This window comes from Neoarius graeffei, chromosome 10 (genome assembly GCF_027579695.1).
Source record: "Neoarius graeffei isolate fNeoGra1 chromosome 10, fNeoGra1.pri, whole genome shotgun sequence".
Classification (NCBI taxonomy): Eukaryota; Metazoa; Chordata; class Actinopteri; order Siluriformes; family Ariidae; genus Neoarius; species Neoarius graeffei.
Genome location: NC_083578.1, coordinates 48,263,656 through 48,279,047, shown reverse-complemented (window position 1 = coordinate 48,279,047; position 15,392 = coordinate 48,263,656). Strand labels below are relative to the sequence as shown.

At 42.1% G+C, this 15,392-nt stretch overlaps 1 protein-coding gene across 1 annotated transcript; it reads right to left on the bottom strand.

Annotated features, from left to right (window-relative positions):
- Positions 1-246: 246 nt before the first annotated feature.
- Positions 247-12,633, bottom strand: lzts3b (leucine zipper, putative tumor suppressor family member 3b). The gene is made up of 5 exons (XM_060930794.1): positions 12,145-12,633; positions 10,812-11,342; positions 6,316-6,636; positions 4,562-4,792; positions 247-1,256 (listed from the first exon to the last, which is right to left on the bottom strand). The coding sequence occupies exons 1-5, from the start codon at positions 12,631-12,633 to the stop codon at positions 624-626; spliced, it is 2,205 nt and encodes a 734-aa protein (XP_060786777.1). The 3' UTR covers positions 247-623.
- Between the last annotated feature and the right edge of the window lie 2,759 nt (positions 12,634-15,392).

The window sequence follows — 15,392 nt, the reverse complement described above, 5'->3', positions numbered from 1 at the left end:
CAGTGTAGAAATAAAGTCACAGAGTACTAAAGTAAATATTCAGTTTTGGTTTTGTGACTTCCAAATTCTCAAATCAAATAAAAGCAAAAAGGAAAAGCCTTCTTCAAGTAATTCTGCTTATGAGTGAGAACCCACCCAACACCCTTTGTAATCATTATTAGTCACTGCAGTCTTTGTGCAGTGATGGAGAATGAGGTTCCCCAATATCCCTGAAACATCACTGAAGCGTGCCTATGCCTTTCTTCATATTAGATACCAGATATTTAAAGCAACATTCACTCTTCACTCTCTTAATGCTGAATTCTACAAGACTTCCAATATTTTCTAATACTTTCTAATGCATTGATGCCCTCAATACTTTCAGTTATATAGTTAAATGTCAGTGCAAGTGTTTAGTGTGTATGTGTTCGTGTGAGACAGAGAGAAAACATAAGCCTTTGCCTCTGTGTTAGTGGGTCTTTCATCATTCCAGCACACTGATTTATTACTGCATCTTTTTTGTTTCCTTAAAGTAGTATGTCAAGCCCCTTACTGAATATACAGAACATTGACACCTAGTTAAACAAACCATTTCCAACAGTATATGTTGAACAAAAGTCGATTGTCTATGTGTTGTGTCAAATCTAAATCTCAGTGGACTCGATCCTCTCCAAGCGAGAAGGTCCAGGCCAAGGGGGAGCCAGCTGGTTGGGGGAAGGGGCTTTGGAGTCATCTGGGGCTGGGGTGAGTGTAACGGTAACTGGTACAGGGTTGGGTACACTTGCTGGTGGAGGTGAATTGGATGTTCCACACAGCTTGGCCCCAAGCTGGCCAACACGCTCCTCTAAAGCTTGGTTTCTTTGTAGTGTCTCTACATAGCTGAGCTGCAACTGTGCCTGGTACTTGAGCACACGTTCCTTCTCGTCCCGCCAGGTGTGACGCTCTTGAGCAAAAGCAAGTGCTTGGAGCTCCCGTTGCTGCTGCTCCAACCGCAGTTCACCCTGCAGTCGTTCTAGCTGCTGCCGCAGCTCTCCGGCTTCCTGCCGCTGTGCCTTGGCCTCATCGCTCTGCAGGCTTAGCAGAGCATCTACCATGGGGCTGAGTGGGGACAGCGGTGTCAAAACTTCAGGGGTATGTGGTGAATGCAGGCCACTCCAAGGCAGGCTGCTGCAGAGACCTGCTGCACGTTCACCGGTGTAGCTCAGTTCACCCAGAGCTCGTTTTAGCCCCAGGACCTCAGCCTCAAACACCACCAGCTTGTCCCGTAGGATGGATACCTGATAGGAAGTGAGAGAAGAAGTGAGTGAAGTGGTAGCTTAGTGCAGGTAAATAAAGCCACACCAGCGCCTCACAGCAAGAAGGTCCGGGTTCGAGCCCCGGGGCCGGCGAGGGCCTTTCTGTGTGGAGTTTGCATGTTCTCCTCGTGTCCGCGTGGGTTTCCTCCGGGTGCTCCGGTTTCCCCCACAGTCCAAAGACATGCAGGTTAGGTTAACTGGTGACTCTAAATTGACCGTAGGTGTGAATGTGAGTGTGAATGGTTGTCTGTGTCTATGTGTCAGCCCTGTGATGACCTGGCGACTTGTCCAGGGTGTACCCCGCCTTTCGCCCGTAGTCAGCTGGGATAGGCTCCAGCTCGCCTGCGACCCTGTAGAACAGGATAAAGCGGCTACAGATAATGAGATGAGAATCTTTTTTTGATCAAGTGAAATGTTATTTTAAAAAACAGTTACAAAATAATATTTCACTCCATCGCAGCAAAAGGCTCAAGAGCCATCTTTCTCATCATCTTTTGGTAAAATCCTTTGCCCTTTTTCACTTCACGGGGAACCCAGAAGAAACTTTTATCAGTTTCATGGTTGGTTTGATTCAAACAGCCCAAAACAACACAAGCATAGGGCATTTTAATGACCAATTGAGGTACCCCACTTTGTACACCGCTTTGTGAACAGTGAGTTTAGCTAACCACCACTTCATGTTTTATATATGTAATGAAGTGGCTGTGATGTCAGATGCAACCCACCTAGTGCAGGGCTAACACAGAAATGAACACTCATTCACACCTATGGCCAATTTAGAGTAGCCAGTTGATCTAATGTGCAGGTCTTTGGACTGTGGGAGGAAACCAGAGCACCTGGAGAAAATCTATGAAGGTTCGGAAGTGCAAAATACGACAAAGGAGACCCCAGACTGTTGAACAACTTAAGTCATATATCAAACGACAATTTATATATCAAAAGGTTTTTTTTTTTAAGTTTTCACTTTGAAAACTACAGCGATTAGTGCCCTCAGTTCCCAGACACCAACTTTGGAATGTGTTGCACGCATCAAATTCAAAATGAGGGTACATTTACAAAAAACAATAGTTTATATTGGTTTGCACATTAAATATCTTGTATTTTTATTGTATTCAATTGAATATAGGTTGAAAAGGTAAATCATTGCATTCTGTTTTTAATTTATGCACAGTTTCTCAACTCTGGGGTTGAATTGGGATTGTACAAAAATTTTAAGTGTGGATGGATGTATTATAATATTTAGCAAGACTGACATGATTTATACTTACAAAAACTGAAATGAATTGCTTTTAACTGGCTAACATTTTGGTGTGTGATTACTCTTTAAAACATTGAATGACTAGCTAATTATAGAAAAAATTTGAACAATCCATGGAATTTGTCTTTATTAGGGACACTATATCCATCAGTGCAAAGACACACATACATACACACTGTTGTTGTACAAGAGCATAGGCACACTAATTCCAGAAGCTAGTGACAACAGGAAAAATGTGAAACTTGTTGGATTCCTTCATACACATACAGTGGTGCTTGAAAGTTTGTGAACCCTTTAGAATTTTCTATATTTCTGCATAAATATGACCTTAAACATCATTAGATTTTCACGCAAGTCCTAAAAGTAGATAAAGAGAACCCAGTTAAACAAATGAGACAAAAATATTATACTTGGTCATTTATTTATTGAGGAAAATGATCCAATATTACATATCTGTGAGTGGCAAAAGTATGTGAACCTCTAGGATTAGCAATTAATTTGAAGGTGAAATTAGAGTCAGGTGTTTTCAATGAATGGGATGACAATCAGGTGTAAGTGGGCACCCTGTTTTATTTAAAGACCAGGGATCTATCAAAGTCTGATCTTCACAACACATGTTTGTGGAAGTGTATCATGGCACGAGCAAAGGAGATTTCTGAGGACCTCAGAAAAAGCGTTGTTGATGCTCATCAGGCTGGAAAAGGTTACAAAACCATCTCTAAAAAGTTTGGACTCCACCAATCCACAGTCAGACAAATTGTGTACAAATGAAGGAAATTCAAGACCATTGTTACCCTCCCCAGGAGTGGTCGACCAACAAAGATCACTCCAAGAGCAAGGCGTGTAATAGTCGCTGAGGTCACAAAGGACCCCAAGGTAACTTCTAAGGAACTGAAGGCCTCTCTCACTTTGGCTAATGTTAATGTTCATGAGTCCACCATCAGGAGAACACTGAACAATAATGGTGTGCATGGCAGGGTTGCAAGGAGAAAGCCACTGCTCTCCAAAAAGAACATTGCATCGTCTGCAGTTTGCTAAAGATCACGTGGACAAGCCAGAAGGCTATTGGAAAAATGTTTTGTGGACGGATGAGACCAAAATAGTACTTTTTGGTTTAAATGAGAAGCGTTATGCTTGGAGAAAGGAAAACACTGCATTCCAGCATAAGAACCTTATCCCATCTGTGAAACATGTTGGTGGTAGTATCATGGTTTGGACCTGTTTTGCTGCATCTAGGCCAGAACGGCTTGCCATCATTGATGGAATAATGAATTCTGAATTATACCAACGGATTCTAAAGGAAAATGTCAGGACATCTGTCCATGAACTTAATCTCAAGAGAAGGTGGGTCATGCAGCAAGATAACAACCCTAAGCACACAAGGACTTGGAATGGCCAAGTCAAAGTCCTGACCTTAATCCAATCAAAATGTTGTGGAAGGACCTGAAGTGAGCAGTTCATGTGAGGAAACCCACCAACATCCCAGAGTTGAAGCTGTTCTGTACGGAGGAATGGGCTAAAATTCCTCCAAGCTGGCATGCAGGACTGATCAACAGTTACCGGAAATGGTTAGTCGCAGTTATTGCTGCACAAGGGGGTCACACCAGATACTGAAAGCAAAGGTTCACATACTTTTGCCACTCACAGATATGTAATATTGGATCATTTTCCTCAATAAATAAATGACCAAGTATTATATTTTTGTCTCATTTGTTTAACTGGGTTCTCTTTATCTACTTTTAGGACTTGTGTGAAAATCTGATGATGTTTTAGGTCATATTTATGCAGAAATATAGAAAATTCTAAAGGGTTCACAAACTTTCAAGCACCACTATAGCCTCCAGGCAAGTCTGCCATGAACACTGACCAACTACTAAATTCACAACTGATATGTGTAAGTAGCATCTAAGCATCTAATTTAAGCCTCTTCAGTACTGTATCACAATGCTTTCTGGACTGTTGAAATAAACTTGGGATGGAGTGTGATGTTTCTTTGTGTGTGCATGTGTGTATATAAGTATGTATTTACCTCTGTCAGTGTCTTCTTCAGTTCTCCCTCACATCTCTCCAGCTCACGGCTCTTGCTGCTGTAGGAATCCTTCAGGCTGAGCATGGCCTCCTCTCTCTCCTTCAGCTGTGTATTGAGCTCTTTAAGTTGACCCCTTAGTGCTACCATCTCTCCTGCTCGCTGGGTCACCTCATGCTGACTGTCCCTTAACTGCTGCTTCAACAGAGATATCTCTCCCACCTTCTGACAAACCTGGCCAACACAAAACAGCTCATAATTACTGCCAAGGACAAAGTAGATTAATGTCACCAGAATTACTGGTATCCTTTAAGAGAATAGGTAAAATTTAAATTTACACACATTGTGAAATTCCCACTCAAACAACCGCAAAAAGCTGCATGTTTTTGATCATAAAATTATTGTAACAACTTTATAGTCGAATATGAAATATGATTTGTTTCTTAAAACATATATAGCTAGATTATTGATGCCCTAAGGCCGAATCCCATTTCACCCCTTGGACATACCCCTTGGCCCTTCCCCTCCATTTTGCGCGTTCACATGAAGGGGTAGGGGTATCCCAATCCCAGTTAACGCGGAGGGGTAGGGGAAGGGGTAGGGCTTCTGTACCCCTCCAAACGGAGATTTTCCTGGAGCTGACTCCGAACGAAGGGGTTTGAGTGATTTCCCACAATGCCATGCGGATTTCAGCGAGATTTCATGCGGATTTCAGAAAGATGGCGGTTCCCGCGGCGAAAGATTGTCATAAATGTGTTTTCTCCATTATTTACGTGTTTTAAGTTGTTATCCAGAGGAAACACGCCGCTTGATTCGCTTTCGAGCTGAGAATGAGCAGCGATTTCTGAAATACAAGCTGCTGCTAAAAAGCTTTGGGAGTGAGTATTGTTTTCGGTTGCTTGACTGCGTACGTTTTGTTCTGTTATTCTCGCTTTTATTGTTTATATGAGTGTTCTGACACCTCATTCTGTCGGATGTGGTGCACGAAGCGCCAAAGATATCCCATTCAGTGGTGTTAGTTAACAAATCACACCCTGCCAGCAGAGATTTCTGGTTCTGCCTCTGGCTCTGACTGTAGCGGCTGGTCACAGCCAGTGACGCATTTGGTCGCATTTTGCTAATGTAAATGCTGACGGAGGTACGCGATGACGTATGCGATCGTTGAAGGGCTATCCCAATACGTAGGGGTTGAATTTCAAGCCCTATCCCTTGTAGCTCAGTTTCAAGGGGAAGGGCCAAGGGGAAGGGGGAGGGGAAGGGGGAGGGGTAGAAATTAGAATTGGGATTGGGCCAAAATATTGTATAAAATGAACAAGTTTTCTTTCTATTCCAAGATCAGTGTTTCAGAATTCACCAAGGGTGATTCAAACTAAAATCGGAATTGTAATTAATCCCTTTTGAAACTTGTCTGAAGAAGGGGAATCCACATGCACAAACATGAGACATGACATAATACAATAATAAAGGTGTTTGGTATGTTTTTCATGCAGGAGTGGCCCAAGATCCCTCTATAAGGGATTAACAAGGTGTTATAACCTTGTTAGGCTTTACAAGAAAAGGCTCAATTCTGTTATTCTCTCCAGAGAAGTCATTATTAATTATAGGGGTTCCATTTTTAATGGCAAAACACTATATTTATATGTACTACAAATTTGTGTACACCAGTGCTATAAGAAATAATATTCTTAAAGGACTTGGATAGTTATCCCACAATCCCTATCCATGTCTTAAATTTATCATTACATATAACTGCTTACCTCCCACTTGGTTTCCTCCAGGCGGGGCAAGATTTCAGCCTGCTCCTTGCGGTAATCTAGACACTTTCTCTCCAGCTCTTCACGCTGAGCTAGCAGGGCACTGATCTCCTCCTGGAGCCGGCTCTTGTCCTGCTGTAGTCGGCTGATCTGAGCCTGCAGTGCCTGCTGTGAACGTTGTGCCCGCCGGGTCACCTGTTGCAACCTCCCAGCATAGTTCTGTCTCAGCTCCTCCATTTCTCGCTCCCACACCCGCTGTTTCTCTTCAAATACCTGCATGATGGCTGCTTCACTCTGATCCAAGTTGCGGCGCATGTGAAGAACCTTTGTGGAAATCAAATGGAATGAGTGCGCAAACAACATCCCATCAACAGGATCATGCAATTATTAGAGTTATACAGCGATAAAATTGTGTTGTGATTAGTGAATATGTGACCAGATTAATGCTTGGGATGACTCCAAATCTCACAAGACCTGGCTATTAAGGTCACGTATAACTGGGTTTGGACATCTCATTCATTCTCATCTCATTATCTCTAGCCGCTTTATCCTGTTCTACAGGGTCACAGGCAAGCTGGAGCCTATCCCAGCTGACTACGGGCAAAAAGGTGGGGTACACCCTGGACAAGTCACCAGGTCATCACAGGGCTGACACATAGACACAGACAACCATTCACACTCACACCTACGATCAATTTACGCTACGTTCACACTGCAAGGCTTAATGCTCAATTCCGATTTTTTTGTGAAATCCGATTTTTTTGTGAGGTCGTTCACATTAACAAATATATGGGCAATTCCATGTAAATGTCAACCTCACCATGCAAAAATAAAGCAACATGTAATGCATCAAAACCACTCCCAGAGATATCACCTAGGCCTGTATTTTACAGATGTGAATAAGTTGAACCAATTTGTAACCAACCTAATATGTCACTGTCAGTCTTTCTTTCTTATAATGTAAAACCCAAGCTAAAATCAACTTTGATCATGTACAATTCTATATTATTGCCACAAGCCACAGAAATGTATGCTAAAATCCACAAAACAGCAAAACAATAGCCATCCTAAATATTATTTAAGAACTTTGATAGTTTTAGCTGATATTTAGAGAGTTTTTCAAAGGGTTATGGTGGTTAAATTGCTGATTTTCTAAACATATGCCATGTCTATTTCAGACGCGTCACATCCATAACGGAATTTCGTCACATCCATAACGCTGACTTTTCCTTCTGAAACTCTGCATGAAATACAAAATATTTTAAACAAAGATCTTTTAATATTCACCTTGGACCCCTCTATCAAATGGATATCTCCATTTCGACATTAGGTTTACAATTTCACAGAGTTTGATAAAAATGTACAGTCACCCAAGAAAAGTGATACTTTTTCTGTCACATCCATAACGCATCTTTTATTGGCATTTTCTGGCATGCCCTAGATGTACTATGGGAATTGTTCTTATTCTATCACTTCTCCAGTATGGTACAGCCTTAAAATATGCAACACCTGTTTAAATACTGGGAGACAATAAAACATGCACTGGGTCATTTGTTGCCATTTTGAGTTCAAGTGTCACGTCCATAACGCTGGAATTGCTCATATGCGACTTGTATGTGATCCTCAGTATGAACGAAAAGCGACCTAAAAGTGTTCCGCATGCGCATTGCAGGATACGACGACGTCACACGCAGTGAGCATGGCCAGTGTTTACGGAAGTAAAACCGCCCGGTTGCGGTATGACCCATCCAATCTAGCTTGAATAGCTGCATCCCCCCAAATGGAAATCAGCTCCCTAACCTCTGCGTCCTTCCATTGAGAATATTCAGAACCTTCACAGCCCGAAGCGTCCCTCGCATTGATGTCATGCGCCATGTTGTTGTAACTTTTTTTGAGAGACCCGCCGCCTACTTCAGCGCAGAATAGTGACGTTTGTGGCTTGTTGATGACGTGTAAGTCGGATGAATGCGACCTGGCGGTTCAGACTGAAGTCGCATATGAAAAGAGTGGATAGGAATCGGAATTAGGACCACATATCCAAACGGCCTGGGTCGGATTTGAAAAAATCGGATCTGTGTCGTTCATATTGTCAATAAAAGATCGGATACAGGTCACATATGGGCGAAAAGATCGGATTTGAGTCACTTCAGCCTGCAGTGTGAACGTAGCCTTAGAGTCACCAGTTAACCTAACCTGCATGTCTTTGGACTGTGGGGGAAACCAGAGCACTCGGAGGAAACCCACGCGGACATGGGGAGAACATGCAAACTCCGCACAGAAAGGCCCTTGCCAGCCACAGGGCTCGAACCCGGACCTTCTTCCTGCGAGGCGACAGCACTAACCACTACACCACCATGCCGCCTGGTTTGGACATCATTTCTGAAATATTTGTTGGGCTTGGGTTGGCCTTAAAAAAGTTAAAATCTGTATTAAGGCTGGCTCAGAAGTGAACTTCAGAAGTGCTTATGAGAATGGCTCAAAACAACCTGTTGCAATGTGCCTTGGACAACCTGTTCAGTGTGTCTCTCATTGCAGCAGCAATCGAAGCTCCCACTAATCCCCATATCCTTTACACCACTAGCTAATTTCATTAGAGATGCAAGGCCCATTGTGACATATTTTCAGAATATAATATCAGAACGTTTCAGAATGTAATATTTTGTTTTCAGAATGTAATATTTTTGTTTTGTTTCAGAATGTAATATTTTGTTTTGTTTCACTCCCTCTCTGAAATGCTCTTTCAACCTGGCCTGTATAAGAAAGCATAAATCAGACTTTAGCTGTAGCCAAAATCTGATTGTTGGGTGTTGGGTGTCAGCATACAGCAGAAAAAACAATAGGTTTTTATTTGGGGACGATGGATCATTTACCTCTAATTCCAACCTGACATGAAGAAATTTTACAAATTGTGTTTATACCTTGCTGAAATTTCAAATAGGGGTGGGCAATATGATGATTTTCTGCTGGATTTTGCACAATGGACATGACACAAACATTGGCTGTTTGCAAAATATGCAAACAAGATGGCTTAAATTTGTTTAACCAGCAAGAAAGCCCGCCAATGAGTATGCTGAAAAACACGGCGAGAACATGCGAATGCTTTAAATAAAGAAAGAAAGAAAGAAAGAAAGAAAGAAAGAATTGTTTATGAGAAAACAAGCACTGGAAAGACATCACTGATCCTATAACAGTTTACCTGGCCAAGGATATAATACACATCAAAATGGTTGAAAACAAGGGTTTTAAATGCCTATCATTAGACATCATTAAAATTTGTCATTATGGTTTCCCAAGTTGCAATAACACCACTATTTCACAACTGTACACAGAATGCTGAAAGAAGTGTAATAAAAAAACAAAACAACGATGTCAGACCTGCACCAGAAGGACTTTTGGGCGCACTCCGGACTGCGCGCATGCCGAGCGGACTCTCGCATGCACGCCGTTAACGAGACACACCTGCACACGATTAAGACGCATCAGCGTGCCTATAAAAAGACTGCGTCAACGCACACTCAGTGCGAGGTATTGCGCTACGTTACCGCGCCTTTCTTTTTCTCTATTGGTTTCCGCCGGCCCATCATTCCGGTTTTTTGGTCTGTTGGTCTGTGCCTGTTTCCCATTTATATCTTGCCTGCCGATTTGGATTGTTTGCCTGTTGTCACTGCTTTTATAATAAAACACTTCTGCACTTCCATCCGTCTCCCACCCACTCCCTGACAAACGAAACATGAATCACTTATTTTAAAATGTTCCGTAAAACTGTAAACGAACTCAGCTTGAGTGTTTAAGTATTCAGTACTTAAACATATTGAAATACTCGTGTCAATCACCTTTACATTCATTACACTTAAAGAATGAAGAAGTGACGTACATTTAATTTAACTTTAAGTGATAGCCAAACTTAACTGTTTACATTTTGTTGAGAAGCGCACTTGTTTAAAATTAGTTTGAAAAGGTACTCTGGCCTAAGTGGTCTCGGTTTTTCTTTTTCCTTGAGGTTGTTTCCTAGTAGAGCTTTATTTTCATCAATATGGAAATTGTTTTGGTTCTGTTCATGAGCTTACAAAGTAGTCTTAAAAACTGACAAAAAAAAATTGTGATATCATGATCCAGCTCAAAACATGTTTTCACCTCCGTTTGTTTTACTTTTCCCAAAATAACTCAAAGTAGTGCACAGCATTTTATGAAATTTTGAGGAAAAGTGGGCCCATGGGCCACTTTTTTTTTGAGAATATCTAGCTTATGGTGAAGTTTATTCTAAAAAATGTTTATCATCTAATGCGTTCGCTCTGGTTTTAAAAGAGCTATGTCAAATCTCATTTGTGTAAAATTTTAATAATAAAAAAAGATGTTTGGGGAAACAATTTGTTGTATAGACAGCTTCAGGAGTTATTCAAACATGTCACATTAATATTAGAAAAGACCAACTGTGGTTGGTCTTTTTCTTCAACTGGGGTTGACCAACCCCAATGTCTACCTCGGGTAATTTCACTTACCTCTTGTTCTTTTTCCCACAGTCGGTCCTCCAAGTCCTGTATTATATCATCTGAGGAGGGCGATGGGTGAATGGCAGCTGGCATATCAGTTAGGTGACATAGTCTGTGATAGGATGAAGAGCTCTTCCCTGAGGATGAGCGACCACTGTCCGAAGCACTCAGGCCATTCTGGTAGTTGGGCTTGTCCAGTTTGTCTGTGCCCAATCTGTTGATATTGCTGGTGGAAGCACTGAAAGGTCCAAGGGCTGGAGCAGGAGCATAGCTGGAACCAGGGCCCGTGTACGTGGGCAAGCTGGTAAATGAGTTCCTTCCCGAATCAGACATGACACCCTGGCCTGCATCCTCTCTGCCCTGCTTCCTCTCTGGACTTTCTTGCTCACTAAGTGGCTGGGGGTCGTCAGATCCTCCTGTGCCTCCAGCACCTTGACCTCCAGTTCCACCTCCAGCATGTGCCACTAGATTCTGCATGGAGTGAAAGCTCTTTGGCACTACAGGTTTGAAGGCAGAGGGCCGCACCAATCCGGAATTGTTCTGAGAGTGTGTGTAAAGAGGATGGTACGGGTTAATATACAAGAAATTATCTTACAGCAACAGTAAGATACATATTTTTGCTTGAAAATAGTAAATATATAGTTATTTAATATTTAACAATTATACACCAAAGGCTCAGTGAATATCGGTGAATAATAACCAAGATTAAGTCAAGGTTATTATTCACTGATATTCGCTGAGCCTTTTAGTATAAATACACAGGTGATTAAAAAAAATAGTATTAAAAAGAATTTATTTCAAAATTCAAACACGGCATGCAAATTTAATACACGCAGACTTGTCACTTATCTATGGCGACTCACATAAAATACTTTGTTTTGAAATAGATAAAATAAATCACAGTTCCACCTTACCTTTGAATAGTTTTAGGCCAAACTTCATAGCATCTCTAGTGCTTTTAGGAACAGCATTTTCTTTCATAATTTGTAATTCTTCCTCACTTACGGTGACAAGGCAATTGGCCACCATTTTGCCGGGTCGCTCAAGGTGATTATTGAGAAATAGTCCAAATTTCTTGACCAGTCAGCATGTGTGATTTTCTATAATCACCTGCATATTTATACTAATATGTATTAGTAAAAGATAGCTGTTCAATCCAGTTGGGTTTACCAAGGTTTCAATAGTGAAACAACTACTGGCAGAAAGTCATAGGTCACTAAGTCTGCCTAGTCTTGTTCATTCCTGTTTTCTCATCTGTAAACAGCCATAACAACCAAAAACATCTCCATAATTTTAGTGGTCCATTTGTTTTGAAAATGACATTAGCTCAGCTCACAAGTACCTGTTCTGACTTTTCAGACATGGGCAGAATCTTGGGTGGCGTTCGGCCATTTGCCATTGTAGCATTCCCCTCTCTGATTTTCATGGCAGACATGCTGTCTCCACTCTTCTCTTCAGTGTGCACAACCGCATTCCTGCGGCCATCTACACTCATGTCCCCTAATGGCCGCTGTGCTGCCCTGCGGCTAGCAACATTACTCTCCAGGCGTTCGCAGATGGAGGGCACCCTCTCCAGGTTGGAGGAGGCAGTGGTGGACTCACAGCCAGCAAGCTGGGGCCGATCTGTGGTCGTGCTGCTACCCCCTCTTTCATCACTGGAGCCTGTGCATTCAGACATGGAAGGTGGAGGGTTGAGACGCTCAGCACTGAAACTGCGATCTGATGGGCCTCTACGTGATAGGGGTGGTCCACGAGGAAGGGTGGTACGCGTGCCAACACTCTTCATGGCGAATTCTTGCTCGCCAGCCACCCCACTGCCAACGCTTCCCATGGTTGTCAGAGTCTGCCTCTCACTCAGCTCCACAACCCCTTACATGAGCCATTGTAGTGAAGGATGTACCATCAGCTAGTGGGCACATACACTAGAGAGAGAGAGAGAGAGAGAGAGAGAGAGAGATTGGATAATGCATTTAGCTCCCTAAGGTCTGTGTTGATGAATGACACTTCCTGGCAGATTACACAGATGCATTTATTGTATGTACATGTTCTAATTGATGAAGCGATGGTAGACGTGACACCCCCCCATACCACTCTGAATCCTCATATTATTTCTTCTCTCACCTCATCTTGCGCACACACACACACACACACACACACGCTTACAGGCTCTGATTTACAGCGAGCTACAGACTCTTCAGTACCACAATATTCTTCGTTTGCACATGATGTCATAGCTAATTATGCATGAGGCTTAGAACCAGAAGTGGGCCATGTTGGAGGATATACACAAACTCATGCGGCGCACATTTACTATAGAAGATATGCTTGAGAGGTTGTTATGCTCAAAAATTCCTTTTGTTTCTTCACTATGCCTACTCCTTGTGCTGTAATTGGATGTGGGCACAACTCTATTCAAAACTAGGGGACTTATAAGTTCTTTAGAATTCCAGCAATTATAAATAATCAAGGAGAAAAAACAAGAGAGTTGTCCACGGAGTGTAGACATCAATGGCTGTCCAACATAAACCGGGCTGATCAAAGCGATGAGAAAGCAAAAACCACACGAGTCTGCAGTGAAAATTTTATCAATGGTAAGTGCCACAAACTAGTTATTAATGAAAGATCGCAATATATAAGAAATATTAGATTGTTTAATAGCCTGGTCGTGCAGAAACTCACCACTGTCAAATGTGTCAAAGCCGTGATCATCGAGTGTGTGAGCCGACAGTCAATGGATTCTACGATTACTCCATTTAAAAAAGAGCTGTATATAATTTTTGATGACTATGCTTTTATTTTGCTTTTTCTTTCCAGTAGGGAAACCAGCTGATCTCTACAGTTTTACTGATCCAGACTGGGCTCCAACACAAAATATGGGCAACAACAAAATCAAAGATGGTACTAAAGCAGTAGCTCGAAATGCTAGGTTTACAGAGCGCAGAAAGAAATGCAAAATTATTGAAGAATCTTCCCAAATGTCAGAGTCACTTGAACAAAATTCATGTCAATCCCCTACCTCAAATCACCGGGCCTCTTTGCCCGGTGAGTGCTCTTTTATAACTAAATGTGTTATATAGTGTGTTAGACACCTATCTTTTGAAGCAGTCAAAATGATTGTTTTTAAAATAGATTTGAGAAATGACTACAAGCTTCTAAATGTAACTCCTCTTTACCTTCCAGTCTGTACTCTTACCACTGTATATCTTACCACTGTGTGTGTGTACTGTATATATATATATCCTCCAACATGGCAGCGGACAATGATGCAAGCAGTTTTGGTCATGTGGTTGCAAACGAAGAATAGCTCTAACCCTGTTTTTAGGATTGCTGAGCAGCATTAATCTACCCAGGCCTGGACCTTCATGGTTGCAAGGAACTTCAGTTTTGTGAAAGTTAGTGAGGCCTTAAAACTTTAGTTTCACTGCTTTTCCTCCTGACAAGCGATATGCTTCAGTGTCCTCCTGCAGAAATCAGCCTAACGCTGATGAATTTTAACTGTCTTCATTTGTATTAAGTATGAAGGATTACCTATAATAACTCCAATATCAGATAAGAGATATATATATATATATATATATATATATATATATATATATATATATATATATATATATATATATATATATATATACCACAGACAAGAGGAGACATGTGTTTGCACAATACCCTGAAGAATACTTTACTGTTATTACCTCCCAACGTGTTCTAACATCTGAATCAACATCAACATCTCCTGAGACACCACATCCTTCGGAAAATCAAGACAAGGTGTCTTATAACTCTCATATTTGCTTCTCTCTCAGTTGTGCTTCCATCACTATCCATGCATTATGAAACGCGCCATACACATATTATTTTCTACACCCTTCACCAATGAGGCCTCCATGGCCGATCTAGTGATATTGTGATATCACTTTGTTACTATCACACACACACACACACACACACAGTGCTCACAATGGTGAGCTCAAAACACTTACAGAAGCATCACTAGCGACAAGCTGGCCCTTTACACTCTCTGTTTCTTTATTCTCTTGGCCGCTTGCATGTGCATTACATAATGCGCGTCGGGATCCGTCCTCCGTAGGATTATAAGGGAGAGAAAGGGCGCATCGTTCGTTCTTTCTCCTCGGAGCGTTTTTGTGCCATTCCCGCGCTCCTTAACCTGCTTTCCTCCCACTCCAGTGAGTCTCAGCGACTGGAAAGGCTCCACTTCTTCTTGCCCGCGCGTCTCTGTAACAATAGCGACCAGAACCCGCAACGGTTCGTCTACATACGATGCCGTTCCGGGCATTTAAATAAGGATGCGCGAAGGGAACGATAAGCTATGCGCGACACGTAAGGACGTAGCTTCGAATCCCCGTGTGAGGTTTACCGAATCTGTATCACGCGCTTGTGTGCTGTAACTTACTGTTCACAGCATCGACCATGAGCGAGATATTCATAGACACCAGAGGCTCATGGAGATGGGGGGAAAAATTCTTATCGCCTTTGAATCGGATGATGGAAGCGGCGGATGCACGTATCAGCTGGGCCACACGCCCACCTCGACCCTGCCCCTCTGTCACACGCTGGAAACGCCCCTTCGGC

Bases quoted from the DNA above. Each gene is read 5' to 3' on its own strand.
- lzts3b (XM_060930794.1), bottom strand. From the start codon at position 12,633: ATGGGAAGCGTTGGCAGTGGGGTGGCTGGCGAGCAAGAATTCGCCATG. The intron at 11,343-12,144 runs GTACTTGTGAGC...ACACACTCTCAG, and splicing joins TGTCTGAAAAGTCAGAACAG to AACAATTCCGGATTGGTGCG. The intron at 1,257-4,561 runs GTAAATACATAC...ACTTCCTATCAG, and splicing joins TGAAGAAGACACTGACAGAG to GTATCCATCCTACGGGACAA.